Source organism: Erpetoichthys calabaricus, chromosome 9 (genome assembly GCF_900747795.2).
Source record: "Erpetoichthys calabaricus chromosome 9, fErpCal1.3, whole genome shotgun sequence".
In the NCBI taxonomy this organism is placed as follows: Eukaryota; Metazoa; Chordata; class Cladistia; order Polypteriformes; family Polypteridae; genus Erpetoichthys; species Erpetoichthys calabaricus.
In genome coordinates, this window is record NC_041402.2 from 438,936 (window position 1) to 456,256 (window position 17,321).

The 17,321-nt window shown below is 55.2% G+C and overlaps 1 protein-coding gene across 1 annotated transcript in view; it reads right to left on the reverse strand.

The window, feature by feature from the left end:
* Window positions 1–2,230: 2,230 nt before the first annotated feature.
* usp20 (ubiquitin specific peptidase 20) overlaps window positions 2,231–17,321 on the reverse strand; it is a 35,748-nt gene continuing 20,657 nt past the window's right edge. The window contains exons 14-26 of the mRNA XM_028809025.2: window positions 15,534–15,706; window positions 15,336–15,430; window positions 14,025–14,058; window positions 12,533–12,578; window positions 10,972–11,152; window positions 8,734–8,860; window positions 8,044–8,213; window positions 7,648–7,729; window positions 5,832–5,940; window positions 4,833–4,935; window positions 4,635–4,703; window positions 2,637–2,806; window positions 2,231–2,557 (exon numbers count right to left, since the gene is read on the reverse strand). Of these exons, the coding sequence (XP_028664858.1) occupies window positions 2,649–2,806; window positions 4,635–4,703; window positions 4,833–4,935; window positions 5,832–5,940; window positions 7,648–7,729; window positions 8,044–8,213; window positions 8,734–8,860; window positions 10,972–11,152; window positions 12,533–12,578; window positions 14,025–14,058; window positions 15,336–15,430; window positions 15,534–15,706 (1,347 nt within the window). The 3' untranslated portion in view covers window positions 2,231–2,557; window positions 2,637–2,648. The remainder of the gene's footprint in view (window positions 2,558–2,636; window positions 2,807–4,634; window positions 4,704–4,832; window positions 4,936–5,831; window positions 5,941–7,647; window positions 7,730–8,043; window positions 8,214–8,733; window positions 8,861–10,971; window positions 11,153–12,532; window positions 12,579–14,024; window positions 14,059–15,335; window positions 15,431–15,533; window positions 15,707–17,321) is intronic.

A 17,321-nucleotide genomic window follows, 5' to 3' on the forward strand; every position in this document is an offset into this window, starting at 1 on the left:
TAAGATGGAGGACCATGGGCTGAAAAGGGTCTGAAACTTGACTGCCAATGCCAGCCCAGGCTTGGGGTCTGGGCAACAGGGAGAGGCTCAGCCCCGTGCCATTGGTTCAATTTCAACTTTCACCAGACGGGAGGGTGTGGGCAGAAAGGATGATGGGAGGGAGATCTGAACCCATGATGTGCCCATGCTTATAATGTGAAGACACCTGAGGACTGCTGGCCCTGGTGCTTGGCATTAGTTGCATAGTGCCACTCTTCATTAATCCTGGGTGCCCATTTGCAATCACCTACCCACTTCGTAAATTTCAAATCTGTGCCAAAGTATGAGACCCTGGTCTGCTGCCCATCCACTCTGTAAGCCCTGGTCTTTTCTCTGCCTTGGCCACTCTTGTCACATCCATTTCTTACGGTGCCCACTCGATCCAGGGGTTAATGAGATTAACATGCAGAGGGCCTTGAAATGACCTGCTGCCAACTCCACAAGTGAGGTTTTTAGCCATTGTGCCCACCTTTAATGCGAAGATCCTGGAATTAAATGCTAAGGTTTGCCCCCAGGCAGTGGGCCATGGCGTTTATTGATCCTTTACAGCGGGACATTTGAAACGCTGCCACGTATCACCTTACCTGGTGTCAAGGCGGCTCAGCAACCCGATCTGCCACGGCCCGCTTCATATGACCTCATTTAAGCAATGGCAGACTGGCACAAAGGGGGGGGGGGGTGCTGGGCTTGACATGCTCGAGGTGTGCCCCTCATGACTGGCACATACAGAATCTCATCATGGCAACAGGAAATGGTGGAAAGCCAGAAATGGTGCCCTGTGCCCCTCACTGCTGCACCCTCTGGTGATGGGTGGGCAAAAGTAGGGCCCCTCTTTTCTTTGGTTTTGCTGTTTCTTTTGCCCCCTCCAGTGAGGGCAGCTGGGCGCTCCTGTATCTTTTCTTGCTAGATTTCAACAAAACAAGAGCAGGCATTGAACCAGGCATGCCATCCTGGGCAGCAAGGGAAAGGAGAATGGCAAGGCAGCGGCAGCACCCCAGACCACGAGCGTCAGCAGCAGTATGGTGTAAGAGGCTGCAGTGGCTTCTGGGAAGTGTAGTTTCTGGGGAGAGAAGCTGGCAAGACCTTAGCAGGACCTTGGGTGAACTTTATAAAGGAAGGTAGGCAGGCAGAGGACCTTGGGTGAACTTTATAAAGGAAGGTAGGCAGGCAGAAAGGAGCGGCTTGATGAGGTGGGCACAGGGCCAAGACCCTTGAGGTCTGCTAGGCAGAGGGCTACAGAGTTGTGGAATGCCAGGGTGGCAGTGCCTTTGTCGCTTTGTGCCATCTTCACATTTACTCTTTACCCTTCTTTGTCTATCTGTGGCTTGAACTGCCCTGGCATTCTTCTGGGTATGGGGGTCCACTCTAAAACGCCCTCCATTCTGTCACACAGAAAATGACTGCCAGTGAATCTGAGAAGGGACTGGTGAACAGCATACACACTCTGGGTCTAAAGGACTGGCACTGAAAACCACCATGATTGTGTGTGGTGGGCATTGCAATATAGCAGAGCATTGCCTGTCCAGTTCTGGGTCACAGGGGTCAGCACTGGGCATCCAGCAGGGAGACGGGCCTGGACAGGGTGCCATTCCCATGCCCACTGCCACACATGCAGCTGATTAACGAAACCTGCACATTTGTGGGGAAATACAAAGAGAACTGATGTGTGAGGCAGCAGTGCCAACACAGCACAAATGAAATGTGCCCAGGCCAAACAGCGGGCATCACATGGCCCTAAGGACCTTGCAGCCTGCTAGGTGTCCAAGCAATGCCAGGGTTACTGAGGACTCGTGACGCAGGAGGTGAGCAGAAGCCAACACCTGCAGAGGGCACCAAGTGGCAGATGCCTGGCATCTAACAGGGCACTTCCGTAAATTAAAAGGCCAGTGCAGTGTGACCAGCAGCCCCCCTTCTATTTGTCAAGCCAGTTGGCCAATCAGATTTTGCTTCTGCTTTGTTGGGCTTCCCCGGGGTCTCGTCCACGTTGCTGCAGGCGCTATAAAGGGCGTCACATTAAAAATGAATAAAGGTGGCATTACGACATCAAGGGCCCCTCCGAGGGTCTCCCCCTACAGAGATGAGGGTGCACCGAGACCACTGCAGAACCCCCTCACCTGACAGACTCCACGTGCGCTGGAGAGTGCCCCCCCACCCCGCAATGTCACATAAATGAGCCAGACGAGGCCGGGCATTCTGAGGTGACAGTGTGACCTGCAATGTTTTATTAAGGCCACCGATAAGACAAGCACTAAGGTAAGAAGTCGCACACGAACTCCGAGGTCCACTCGGTGACTGCAGTCTGTCCATCGGGTTTTCCAGTGCGAGGGGCTCCCAGGCGCGGAGTAAGCGGGCACACAGTGCCAGGCGGGCTCGTCAGTCGGTGGACGGCGGCTCTAGCGGCATGTAACACATTCGCTTTTTAATGACACATCACAGGAGGACACAATCGTACGTCACAAAGTGCTCACAAGTTTGCAAAGGTGCGCAGTCGGCGTCGCTACTTCTGCTGGGACAAAACCTGAGGAGGAACAGAGGAGACAGACGGGTCAGGGGGGGTAAGCGAGACACCCCGACGGGCACCGGCGGCGGGCACATACCGAGGCGACTCCTCAAACAGCCCTCGTCTCCGCCTCGATCTTGCTCTCGTTATGGAGGCTCTCGGTGTCGGGCTGGGCGACGCTCTGGCGCACGGCGATCTCGGGGCCACCGCCGTAGATGGTGAACAGGTACGTCCAGGTCTCCTCGGATATCTGGCCGTAATCCGCTCCTGCAGAGGGAACACACAGACGTGGGTAAGGTGGCACAGGAACACACGTGACAGTCACCAACCCACCCGCACACAGACCCCTCTTACAGACCCTGGGGGCATCGGTGCCATCACACTATAAAACACACAGAGCCGTTAATGGGCGGCAGACCTCCCCATGCCATTACCAGTCTGCCCGACATCGCTCAGATGGCAACTTCTGGGCACCCTGCTGCGACTTGTGGGACTCCTGCACTTTCAGAGTGGCCTAGTGATGTGGCACTTGGGGACCTCACTCCTTGGTACAGTTCAGGTGTGTGTGAGATCGATGAAGAGCTGGATGTTGGCACACTTGGCACGCACTGATCTTGGGTATTTGCTATGAAAGGCTCAGACAGTTTAATGGTGAGCCCCCTTCCCATCAAGACCATTAAGGGCTCAGCAGCCAGGACCACCTCAGAGACGGTGAAGGCGAGTGGCACAGGAAGTCGGCTTTAGTCGCTTTATCATTTATTTCTGTGTTCAAATCTGGAGACCCCCAAGTGTCCTGGGCCCAAGCGGGTGTTCATCACACATGGGGCAGCAGCGCCTATGGCATAAAGGGGGTCCATGTCTTCAGCCAAATGGACGATCAATCACGTGAAGCAAAGGGCAGCCACCACTGTTCACACAAGACTGGAAAGTGGCACCAGTCCAATGTCTGTGCCCGCATGGCTTGAACTCCTGTTGTGCCCTTGGGGCCTGCCCAGTCACAGATTACGTCAAACCTATCAGCTCGGGCAGAACAATAACTGGTGGTGGACGTGATGTGACGAGAGGGTGCGGTGGCTTTGGGTTTTACGACGACACCCTTCTGACCAGTCATGGCAGCTGTGCCAATCAATCAGCTGTGCTGACAAGAAGTGCCAAAGAGGCAGGCATTGAGGGCAGAGAGTGATGGGTCAGAAGATGAAATCAATCAGACGTGTCCTCCTACAGAATCAGGACACGAGGACAGGTCACTGTCACCACCAGCAGTCACCAGTGCGCCTGCCGGGAGACAATCCACAAGTGACCCGCTCACCGTCATGTGTGGCTCTGCCCTGAGCCCGGAGGGAGGCGTAGCCACGCAGCTGTAGGCTCCACCCTCCTTGGGCACCGCAGCTCCACTTCCGGCTCTCTGTGCCAATCACTGTGGGCGCCCGTCTTTGGCGTTGAGCTGTTTGGACTCTCGTTTGAGGATTCGCTGCTGAATAATGGAGATCATCCATTGGGATGTCCCCAGTGACACACTGTGTGTGCCAACTGTACCCGGGGTTTTGTGACTTTAAAGCGCCCGATCCCCCTTTCAGCTGGGCCTGCGCCTTGAGTTTGGGGTGAAGTGGTCAGCCGTCATCGGAATGTCGAGGTCTGCGCTTTGAGACTCGTGGCCAGCAACTCGTGACCAGGACATTTAAATGTGTCAAGGACGAGATGCCGGCAGATGGCTGATGGCAACAGTGTGGGGACACTTCGGGGGCACCAGGCGCGTTCGGATGTCAGCACTATGCCGAAGACCCTCTCGCAGATTTGGTGGGCTGCCGAGGCGTCCGTTAGATAAAATCCTCGCCTTCTTTTCTGTTTTATCGACAACAGCAGCAAACGTCACCAAAGCTACAAAGGGCGTCACATAAAGCAAACGGCCCGAGGACATCAGGATGAATAATGCAAAGCGAGAAGACCCTTCAGAGCGGCGGCAGAGCCACGAGCCCGACTTCACACCACAGCACGGCCCCCCTCGGATGTCACACACGGCTGGTGGCCAGTGAAAGGATGCCAGCACCGGAGTGACGTGCAGACGGGAAGGGTGGCAGAGCTCCTGGTGACTTACCTTGCTTGAGCTGCACGTGGCCGCTCTTCATCACCCCGATTCTGCTGTTGTCGATTGGGCCTGGCGGCTCTACAGGGAGACACAACACAACATTTCAAAACTGTGACTGCAACCATGCCAGCGCCCCCAGTGGGCACGGGACAAACTCCACAGTCCACGCCATGACCCACCCCCACACGTGCCACCTCAGTCTCCTACCGTTGTCCTTGCCCTTGACGAAGCTCTCCCACTCTCTGAACCACTGCATGCTGATACAGAAGATGACGCCGGGCGACTCTTCAGCCTGGAAGGCTTTGTTCAGCTGCAACAAAGGAGAAATGGGCGTCAGGCGGGCATGAAGCGAGTCGTGCCAGCTGCACCTGGGTGATGTCACATGGCGCTGTCAGGGTCACTTACTCATCAATATCATAACATCACCAAGAACGAGACCGTGCTGGCACAGAACAGCAATGGGGCACCCCGGGACGCATGGAGGAGTGACTGGCACCAGACTAACCAGGGAAATCTGGGCTGCCAATGGACCCTCTGCAACCAACACCACACTGCAGTGCCAACTCACACACACCAGGGCATGGAGAGGGACCACCAGAGAGGGAAGTGCAGGCATCTTTGGCATGCCACTCAGATCTGCAGCAGGGGACAAGGCCTCACAATGGTGGGCACCCAGCGTGGCAGTGACACAAGGATCTGCTACTGGGCACATTTCAGCAGGTGGGCACGGGTGGGCCTCTGCACATGGCAATAACCCCCCCACACCTATTTCTTCAAGTGAACTTCAATGAACGTTCAGACTTTTGTGGTTTGATGCCAGTGTCACCCGCATTGAAGTGTCACAGCAGGACTTGGCTGCCATTTTATTTGTTGTCTTGGGGGTTTCAAACCTCAATACATTTAAATTTGACGATGAGTTTGGAAAATTTTCATGGGCTCTGCCACACTGCCACCTGGGCAGCATCATCTGGGACCTTCCTGTCCGGGTACCTGAGTCACCCTGTGGCACAGCTCTGTGTCTCCAGCCGGGGCACAAAGTAAAGAGATGAGACAAGGGGCTGGCGTACTCTGTGCCAGCGTGAAGAGGACACATGACAGCAGCAGGAGCAGAAAACACATGACGGGGGGGGAGTGGGGGTCCGGGACTGGACAGGTAAAGTGACCCCACAACAAGCACATGACTAGCGGGCAGCGCTGTGCGGTCACCTTGATGAACGTGTCGATTTCAATCTTCCTCCGCTTGGCCAAGGCCTCGATCTCCACCTGGCACACGTGGCACACATACAAGTGGTTGACAGCAGGACCCCCGGCAAACCTGCAACAGACAAACATGGCTGACAAGGGCGTAACGAACCTCTCGGGCTGGACATGGGGGGGGGGCCCAAAGTCTGAACGGATCGACGGCCTCGCTGTGACACCAGCCAGCCATGTCACGGCGTCCCCCCATTAATGTGCGAGACCCCAGTTCAACATCACACAATCAGGAAGGCAGAAAGCTTCACGCGGCCCCCTCAGTGGACCGAGCTGATGGCTGCACGCCGGGCAAACCCCCCGATGACCACAGCCCCACAAATACAAAGGTGGCAAACGAGGGAGGAAATGAGGAAGGAGACGAGTGGCAGAAAGAAAAGCGGACCACCAGAGAGGTGCAGGGGGCACGACTGGGCTGGACTGTCACCAGGCACTTGAGAGGCCAGGGAGCCAAACAAAACAAGTGGGAACAGAAGGAGGGGCACAGCTGGACCCCTCAGAGCAGTCAGGGGGCTCAAACGTTTCTTTGCAGCATTCGTTACGCTGTTCTATGGGGGTCCACCCTATAATCCCCCCACAGCACTTTGGAGTCCACGTGTGCACCTTGTTCTTCGGACCTTTGGTCCCCTCGGTTTTTGGACTCCAGGTGGGCTTTAGATGACCACCTTGTTGTTTCAGGCAACTCTTCGGAGCCCCAACTCGGATTCCATAAAGATTCAGCGTTTGCCCGCATGTCTACCAGGGGGCTTGACACGAAATTCCCCGCAAGTGGGCAATTTCAGAAGTGCTTTGGGGTCTCCTGGTGCACAACAGTTACAAGTGGTGTCCAGCAGTGGGCAGTGGGGAGGCCGCTGAGCTGGCAGGTGGGCAAAGTATGGAGTGCCCTGGGGGGCTCAGACAACACCAGGGTGGTGCAGATTGAATGAAATGAAGGACCTGGGGGCCATAAGGGTCTTCCTGCTGCTGGAACTGATGCAGACCCTTGGTCACTTGAGGTCCCCACCTCACAACAGGGGCTGTAACTGTGATGTGAAACGGGACATGCGGTGGGCACCCACTGACCCCCCACCACCACCTTTTCACTTTGGCGTGCTGCGTACTTTATAGGGGAGAGAACTGCTTGGGTGGGGTGCGTGGCATGGCACACTGGCTGGGTGCTCCATCTTCACTGAGAACTCCCTGAAGTCCAAACTGCTAACAGGTTTGCTAACCAATCAGCACAATTTATCACCTTAGCCCCACCCACACGAGCTCCTGGCTGACTCTCTGGAGGAGGAGCTAAAACAAGACAACCAGGAAACCCAAACGGTGGGACGGTGGCCATAGTGGCCTACGGTCACCAGACATGAAGAAGGCCATCAGGGTGTGGGGCCATATAGCGCCTTGGCGTGCCAATCACACCCATGAGGACGCATCCTGAACGTTCTCTTCAGTGCAGCACAAAGGAGCACGGAGAGCGAGAGAGGAGACGTCTTTGAGATTACAAAGGGAATCGGCACGGTGGTCTCACTTCACTAAGACACTCGTGCAGGGCACATCTCAGACAATTGGCACACAGTGTGGTGGACAGGAGGACTTGGGGACCTTTTGACCAATAACAAGGACGGGCTGATAATCAAGAAGACTGGAGAGGTGATGGTGGACTTCCACGAATCCAACTGCGAGACCCCTGAATCGACGACGAAGGGCTACGAGTGAGTTGGAGTGAATGGAGACCCCCGCTGCACACGGCAGCAAGGGGTCTTCAGGCGAGAGGAAGGCCATGGCTTACCGGTTATAGAGATAGTCCCAGACATTCTGGGGGAGAATCACCACCAGGTCATCAATGTAGTGGTACTTATTGGGTGGGATTCCTGCAACAAAGAAAGAAGAGCGTTAGAGGACGTCACTTGGTGCCCGGCCGTTTGTCACACCCACAATCCCACGAGATGGCAGAATGTCACTCCAGTACCCCCCTGATTACTGTCACTTAATTTAATAGACGTCACGGCGAGGGGCCCTTCAAATGTGACAGATGGACCACCCTGACAGAGGACCCCACGTGGAGGTCACCTGCTTTGGGATTCGACACCACTGTGGCCCCCTCTCTCTCTCTCTCTCTCTCTCCCCCCGCCCCATCCTACTACTTGCCATCACGTCACCCTAGCCAGTAGCTTGACGGGCTCACCGCCGTGCGGGCACAGGAAGGTGTGGTTGCTGATGGGCCCTGGCTCGGTGAACGTGTTGAACTTGTTGAGCCACTCCCTGGAGATGTAGAACTGCAGCAGGCTGGGCTCCTTCATGTTGGCCAAGGCCACCACCTTCTGCCGCTCCCGCAGTGACTCCTCGCTGCTCTTCCTGGAGTGAATGGCAAAAACAAACCAGAAACACCAAGCGGCGAGTCAGGGTGGGCTTCGTCCTTTAAGTCGCCAGATGGCACCTAAACAAGTGTCACCACGGGTGGGGTGTGTGACATTTCAGGGTCCCCCGAGTTCACTCGCTCTTACCGTGTCATGTGCAATGAAAGCCCAGACAGGGGAAACATAAAACAAAGGGGGGCTTTCTGAGGACACAGCAGCCCACCAGAAGAGCAAAGGCCACCAGGGCTCGAGGAGCTGCTGCTGCTCAGACCCCTTGGTACGCCACTGAAATGCAAAGGGCTGCCCGACACCTGACCATTAGGGTGGTCTCCGCCTTCACGCATGTGCACATCCCCAAAGTGGGCACAAGTGGCGGCCATTTACCTGGGATGGCTGCCAGGGTGCCCACTGCTGAGACACCCCTCCCATATCCCCCCTCTGTCCACATGTGTTCGGCCCTGCGGCCAAAGAAAAGTCTGCCATTGGGGTCCCTTAAGGACAAACGCGGGGAGAGTCACCTGTAGAAGAGGACGTAGGCCTCGGCGTTCTGCACCACCGTCTCGTGGACCTCCGTGACATACTGGTCATCAAACTCGTACCACTGGCCGTTGATCACATTCTGGCAGTAGGCGATGTAGTGCCCACCTACGTACACAACGAGATAAAGCAAATCCATCAGCAAGTGACGCAGACGAGCCGACCAAAGCCACCCTCGGTGACGTGGTGACCTCATGCCACAAGCGGCCAGCGACGCGCCAGCACCTGCTCAGAATCGGGGGGCCTGCCGACTGATTTCTAACAAAACCCACATCACGCCATCTGCCCACCCATCCGTTTCTTTAAAAACCAAACCCTGAAGCCCCCAGCTGACAAAGGGTGGTGGGGAAGGCGGCCGAGCAGAGGTCAGCGTTGTGTTCACGAGTCCTGGACAGACTTTCACAAAGACGAGCGGTGGTCTTCACCTTCACACCAAGGGGCACTGGCACATCGGGGGGGGGGGGGAAGGTGACCAGTGACTTCTCGTGGCCCACCTTTAGCAGTCTGCTGGTACTCCAAACATCCCAGGAGGGGCTACTGAGATAACATGGACCACCATGGACCCGAGTGCACTCCGGCCCCCTGAGGTGAAGCCCCTAGCGATTGTGAAGGGCGAGACCCCCCAGTGCAACAATGCAGTAGCAACTGCCAACGAATGGACCACAAAATGATGACAGCCTTAGGAGACAAAGATGGAAAAAAAACTCCAACGAGATGAAAAGGAAAAAATGAAAGAAAGCCCCCCAAAATCGAGAAAACGCCCCCTGAAAAAAAAAAAAAAGGAGCAACAAGGAACAAAAAAACGCAAAGCCAACGGTGGTCTCGGCACAGACCACCTGTGCTCTGTAAGTCACGTCAGCAGCGTGTGCAGTTCAAGAGCCGTGACAGATCACGGTGGTCTGGCATGTGCGCCCGGGGACCACCTTCTGGGCTCCGATGAGGCAAGCGATGCCACTCCGGGGCAAGAGGGGGCGCTGCCACTAATTCTATCTCCTCTTTCTCCTGTAGCTCTGAGGGGACGCCTAGTCCTGCCCATAACACCCAGTCACGGCCCCCAGAAGGTGGCATTGCATTCTGCCCGAGCCCCCCGTGGGTGCTGCGTGTCACTACACTGGACGGCCCCCCCTTAAATGGAGTTTTCTCCTTTCCATTTTCAACATTTCTTCTAGCGTCCCCCCGGACTGCGTCACCCAATCCCACCAGAACGAGATTTGCTGAGTGAACAAACTGCACTGACTGACTGGTGAAAGTACCACAGACACACCTCTGACCCGCTCGCCCAAGGGTCCAGGGGCAGACCCCCAGAGGGCGACAAATGAACGTCCAATCAGGAAATGGCAACACAAACTCCACACGTGGCTGACGGGCAGCCTGCACTTCCCTTCACAGCCATCAGAGGGCACAAGCGAGACATGGAGGGCAGAAGTGCAGACGGAGAGGAAGACGATGGAAACAAAGAGGAAATCAGGGGACATTTGAAGGGACTTCAGGCCCAGCGTGACGGCCACACAGCTCGACCACCCCCCAGAGCACACCGCTCATCTGCTCTGGGGGCTTCATTACATTTTGAGGAGCTTCCCGAGTTTACAGTGCCAGGACACTGTACTGCTGGTCCAAGTGGCATCCTGGCCTCTGCCTGCCCTCGTGTTTGCCCCTGAACAGGCACAGGCTGGCATCTCTCCTTTTCTGAGGTGGCTGTCATTTGTGCCCGTCGGCCCCCGACTTTTGTTTTCTCATTTACCCACAAGTCTTTGCATTTCTTAGTTGTAGTGAATGGCAGGTTGTGATGCGCGTTAAATGTGTCAAGGCATAGTTGGCACAGACTTAGAGAAGCCATGTTAGTGCCAAAAAGCTGTAATGGGGGTCTCTTGTTCAGGTCATACTGTCACCGTGCCACCTCATTGGAGTGCCACCTTGCCAGTCACCACTTTAACACCAGCAGCTCACTGAATCTACGGCACCCACAGACCTGAAATGTGCCATCAGACAAGACGCAAAAGGGGCCATCAACACGGAGAGCCCCCCAAAGCACACGACCTGGTGACTGAAGACCAAACAGGGTGGACCACTTGGTCCCCCTGAGGCCACACTCTTAAGGTTGGACTCACAACGGGCATTGGAGTGGCAACCCACCCACAATGGCGAACACCACCCTCCGCTACAAACCCAGCAGGACGGACACTAAACGGCTCAGGTGTTGGAAACAAAGGGCGACTCACTGCCCGCGGTCCCATGGTGGCAGATGACAGACAGCAGGTCATAGGTGGTAATCTGGGAGGAGCTCTCTTTGGCCAGGAAGGGTCGAAGGTCAAGTCCCTCCACGGGGAACGAGACGTGGCTGTTGATCTTGAACGAGTACATGACTTCATGGCGGAAGCGCTTGAGGTGAATGCACAGGATCTGAAGGGAAGAAAAGCAAAAGGGACAAGTCACGATACCCGTGTCACCTGCTGCTGCTACAAGCCCCAGAGACGTAAGCAGCCACCTGCGTCACCTGTGTGTCCCCACTGTGAGGCCACCTAAAATGATCAAAGAGCGACAGGCCGCAGCCACCTCAGGCCTCCGACTTTCCCTCTGTAAAGTGACAGTTGACGGAGCTCTCCGGTGACATTGGTGACTCCGAGACAACGTCAAAGCGAATGGCATATGTGGGGGGCCAGCCAGGCAGAACTGAATGACAGACAAAGCGCTTTGGCACCCGTCCCTCCGGAAATCCCCCAAGAATGGGAAACTGAACTGGTCAGAACTGGGGGGGGGGTGGGGGTACGGGGGGGCTGGCCGACAGCAGACCACCACGCCAGGACTGTCTGAGGTGGACCCTCGGGCCATTTTTATTTGTGACCCGTTACCTGACTGCAAACAACAAAGAACAGAGACGTGTGGCAGTGGACACTGAGGATGAAGAAGTGGAGGTCTTGACGGAGCAAAGCCCTCGAGGGGGTCTTCACCACCTCTGTCATTCGCTTTGGGGCTTCTACACTGTCACTGCTGTTGTCACGCTCACCTAAGGTCACTAACAGGATGCCATCTGGACTGGCACTCGCCAATGCAGGTGCTCTGATGGGCGGTCTAAAGTTTAATCAGCAAACGCAAAAACCAAAACGTAAAGCTGGCGGGACGTCACACGGGCAGTGCCACCTCAGGGACCACTGCGTAACTGCAAGTTTGATACTTTTCTGTTCTTCTTCCCTTTTTTTTGCCAGCTGCCGCCCACTAGTGGGCAAGGAAACAACTGCCAGCATATTACTGGAGTGGCAAGGGCACCACCAACTGTGACGTCACGGGCGCCGCCTTAGAGAAAGGTGGCCGTCCTGTCACACGACTCGTCCGATTTGTGTTTGCGATGAAAACGCGAGGACACAAAGTGGCCACAGGGGACATTAAAAGGACACGGTGGCATGTGTGGCATTAGCGCGTGTCCAAGTCTCGTGTTTGTTACCAAAGGGCCCGGAGCCTTGGACTGAGCAGATGCCTCAGGGGGGCTCCCGTCCAGCGGGGTCACTTTCTGAGCCCTCAAAGCGCTTTGCCTGTGCGACTGAAGTGCCATCCTGTCCGTTTGCTCTTTTGTGTCCTCCACAAACACCAGGCCACCGAGGGTCTCCGCGTTCAGGTGACAGACTGAGCTGAGCCGGAACATCCAGACTGAAACATCTGGGTGGGCAAGAGGGCGGCACCTCAGATTACCTGGCAGGCATTTCTTCAGTTCAGCCGGGAGTGCATGTGTCAAATCAGCAAAACACACAAAGGGACTCGTAAAAAAGAGAAGGGAAGACGACTCACCTCAGGCAGCCGCAGGACTTTGCAGTACTTCACTCCATTTCTCAACCTAAAGAGACAAAAAGAAGAGGAAGACGGGCGTAAGCCTCACAGCCACCAAACGTCACAGCCCGGTCACTTCAGCCAGACAGTCACCTACAACACGAGGAGGATGAAGAGGCAGCAGGTGACCGGGACGGCTCCACACTCCCCCGCTGGCAGCACACGGGCACCACTGGGGCCGCCGACACGTTCAATACTCCCCTTCAGGTCTCTTCCTGCACTTTCACAGATCGTCACACAAGACCCTCGCACACTGGCTGGTGGTCACGACGGTCAATCAGTAACACAAATGTATGACCAGCAACGCCACCTTAAATCACAAACACCATGCACCTCTTTCAGCTGCTGCTGCTGCTTGGCACCCAGTCGCCATTGGAGGGTCTCAATCAGGCCATTTGTCCCTTCAAAAGGTGCAGCACTTGTCACTTGTCATTTCGTGTTCCCTTGTATTGTCCCTCACAGTGCGGGTGGTCTGTCCGGTCCAGGGGTGAATTCACAGAGGGCAGAGGAAGAAGCAGAATGCCATCCAGTCAGTAAAAGACCACCAGAGGGGTCCCACCCAGTGAGAGCCGACCACCCTGGCGTGTCACGTGACCTCACAGATGAGAAAAGTGATTGGGTGTGCCGAGTCTGGGGGTCTGTTGGCCGTCAACTGCTGTCAAGTCCTCAGCTTTGCCCACTTGGCTTTGCCCGTCTCTCCGTTTGCCTTCTTCCTTTGAAAAGAAACTTGAAATTTCAGGAGGCTCTCTGCCACTGTGGTGGTATCTGCAGACTGGCCCTTCATTTCGGTCAGTATGAGCCGCGAAGCCTGCACCCCGAGTTTAGGACCAGGCGCCCAGGCCCACCTTTGATATTCACGCCTCATTTTGGAGGTCCTGCCCTCAAGGGGCTTCTGGGAGACCACGAGACCCGACCCGACCCACCCTCACGTCTTTCTGGTCTCAGCAGCGCCATTTCGTTTGTAACGACAGATGTCTGAGACGGAGGGTCAAGCGAGGCAAGTGGACACGCGGGCAGGGCAGACCCTCACCGTGTAACTGATAAGCAGAGATTTACTCCTCGGTCTGGTGCCAGGTGTGCTGCCCACAGTGGAATAAGGCAAAAAACAAAGAGGTGACGTTGGCGAGAGTAAAGCCAGGAGGTCAGAAGTGCCAGTCGTCAAAGCCGAAACAAAAAGTCGCAGTAAAGAAACACAAATAATAAACCCCTCAGCTTCAGCGGCCATCACTGTGTGTCACCAACTTAATTAATGACATCATCTGTGGCCACGCCCCCGGCGACACGTCACGGAAAGAAAAACAAAACGGCGTCACCACAGTAACAGTTGCAGACGAATATCAAATGGCCTCACCACTGCCCCCGTGTGCCCGAGGCCTGCAACTGCCTCCATTTACAGAGAAGGACACTCGGGGACACTGGGGGACATGGATAATCAGAGGGCGTCTTTACTTACTTCTTACATCTTTCACAGCTGTACATGTTGTCTCCTGAAAAGAGAAGAGAAGAGAGAGATGGGCATCAGGGCGGGTCAAAGAGTGGGCAAGCCACATGGGCAGCACAAGGTGAAAGAGAGTCAAGCAGGAAACAGAGGCCAGCAGGCACCACAGGTCCACGAAGACCTCCTCACAGCCTCCAGCACGGCTCACCTCGAGGGAGACCACCTCCGAGGTCAAAAGTTAACTACCGGAAAGGGGGGCTGCCAGTGGCACAAGTGACAAGAAAAGGTGATGGCCAGGGAATCAAAGACGCATTTCTGACTCGACTCCAAGACCCCCAGCCCATCTCCAGGTCCCCAGATGTGTCACAACCTCTGGAAGTGTCAACAAGGAGATCAACGACCGACTGAGTGAGGGGAGCAGACGAAAACCGCATGTCAGGGGGTCCCCCAATCGCATGTCAAAAAACAGACCTAATGCTGTGTGTGCAACAGGAAAAAGGGGGGGGGGGGGGGCAAAACCAGAAGAGCATCCAAAACGAGAGCGAAAGTCGAGAACCAAAGGAACGTCTGCAAATGAAGAGTGTGGAGGAGAAAAGGTCGTGACCTCACAGGACACGCCCCTAACAACAAGCACAGCTGTCCTAACGACGGGCGCTCAACATACCGCTGAGCAGAAAAAGCCAAAATGGCAGCTCAGTAAAAGAAAAACAATCCAAAAACGAGAAAGGGACGGCGACAAAATGGAGGATTCAAACAACCCAGAAAAGGGGCGCCAGGTCGGGCACAACAAACTCAAAGCAATTCAAACACCCCATGTGCCAAGGGTACAGAGACGCTTGGCATGCCACCCACTTGGGTGAAACCCGCCGACTGTAAATGCCAGTCTGAAGATCCTGAAGTCTGTGGGGTCCTCGCTGTCCCATCTATGGAGCTCGGTGACATTCATGCTACATGCCACACGCTGACACTCTCGGGCCCCACAGCAAGGACCGTGTCGCCCTCCTCTGTCCGAATTCTCTCTGTGGTGCCATCAGGAGTGAGCAGGGCCAGCTATCCTTCAAACTTCAGGCCAATTTCATCCCACCGCACTTAATAATTACGATGACAGAAGGACAGGTGTGTGTGTGTGTGTAAGTGAGATGGCACTCTTATGCCACTCATCTGATTGGTTGCAGGGGACCCCCCAACTAGCAAACGTAAATCCAAATAAGCCAACACCTTGTGTGCGACCCCGCGCTGGATCAGCGGGACAGACAGACGGGTGAGTGGGCGTCTATGAATGCCCCTCTTATGACCCGAGTGGACGGCGAGACACGACAGGCTTACCTTTCAGTTCATCGGCTGCAAAAAATGCAGCCAGGCAATCTTCAAGTGTGACCACCGGACCCCAAAACCAGCTGGGGATGCAGGACACGACAAACCTACAGAGGGGGCAAAGCACCAGAAAGGCGCGTGAAGGGGATTCTGGGAGATGAGGAAGCCGTCTGGGGTTTGGCTCAGTGGGTGGGCAGGGCTGGCACTCACCGGCGGATGTACTCCATGATGTAGGAGATCCAGCCCTGGGAGGCATAGGCGTCACTGCAGGTGCCCGTCTTCATGGGGGCATTCTGATGAATCGACGAGTGAAGCTTGGCGAGGTCCTCCTTCCCGGGGATTGGCAGAGACAAGTCCTGGAACATCTCCACGGTGCTCGAAACCTTAAAAACAAAATGCAAGCGTAAAAAGCCTAGCGGGTGTACCTCGTGTCTGGGGAACACGGTGGGCACCTCAGTGACCGGGGATTTCAACAAGGCCACCACACCACTCGCGTGTCGTAAAACGCAGTTCAACAAGGTTGGCATCAAAGAGGGCATCCCATTGCCCCAATACCAGCCAAACTGGGTGAACCCGGAATATTGACATTAAACCGTGTGAGGGCAAAGGAGTTTAAGGGATGAACACTTAAGTCAGCCAACACGAGGTGACACTTTGCCCGAAAAACAAAAGTACAACACGCGGCACAAGCGACGGTGACACCAAAATGGGAACATCACTTAGGCAAATCCAAGTATCTCATGGTGTGCCAGTTTCCTGGAAAATGCTGGCATTCTGAAGGGCACGATGCCACGGTGAGAAGGCAGACAACACGTTCTTTACGTGAGCAGGGAGAGACGTGACACAAGGCCAAGGGTTCAAAAACGTGAAGCCAAAAATGATGAAACTGAACGAGAAAAACGACACAGCAAGCCGAGCGACTTTGTGTTTACGACGTCCGCAATCTCACTCTTTAAAGGTGGCACACGTCTGACGTCACCTGGCAAAGGCCACACAGCGGCACCTGTAAGATGTTATCATCTCATGCCAGTCAATCCTTTAGAAAAGAAAATAAAAAGAAACAAACAAAAGCCAGAGGTCAGGGAAAGTAACGCTGGGGGGAAAAATTCATTCAAGATGGTGGGGCGCCAGTCATCGTTCACAGACCTCCAGGACGGACCCCCAATCAAATCAAAAGCCAATTGGCGCCAATCAAAGCCCAGCGCTGGCACCTCCTGTGGTTTCTGCCCCTCTCTTTCTGGGTCAGCCACAGCCGTGCAGTTTACCTGTCATGTGGATGGTTGCTATGACACTGGTGTCAGCTGTGATGTCATCACGTTGGCTGTTTAAGGGGGTGGAGCCGCATGTAGCCTATGCCCACCAGCCTCGTGTGCCCACGTTTATTTGTCTGCTTATTTCGGCTTGATTTTCGTTTTATTGTTGTGTTCCATATTGTAATTTTATGTTGAGCCACCATTGTGTGGTCAGCAGAGGTTGCCGTGTTGTTCCGGTTGCTCGGACACTTTGTCGTCACATGATCAGTCACAATGTGGTGTGTGTGTGATGTCATCGGCGCCCGCTAAACACCATCTGAGGGCTGCCATCTTCGTGTGGCGTCTCTCTTTCGACGTTTCTTCCGTTTTGGTCTTCTGCTCGTCTGCCACACTCTCTTCATCTCCAGGTTTGTGTTAACTGATGCCCCCTTGCCATTCTGCCAGGCCCCTGACCGCGTGTTGGCCTTCTCCTCACCTTCATTGTAACAAGACTCTGTCTCCTCAGGAACGGTGGAGTGGGGGGGCGAATGGTCTGCGCTGCCATCTGGAAGGTTACCAGCTCAAACGCCGTTACTACCCAAGGGGGCACTTGACAATGGCTGACCCTGCACTCAGATCCCCCCCCCCCCCCCAATGATCACACAGAAAGACCGGGGTATCAAAAGGCACAACGACAAAGGGGCAGCAGGGGGTCCGCAGGCTCAGCCCAGGTGGCCCACTGCTTTCTCAGTTTTCAGGCTGTGCC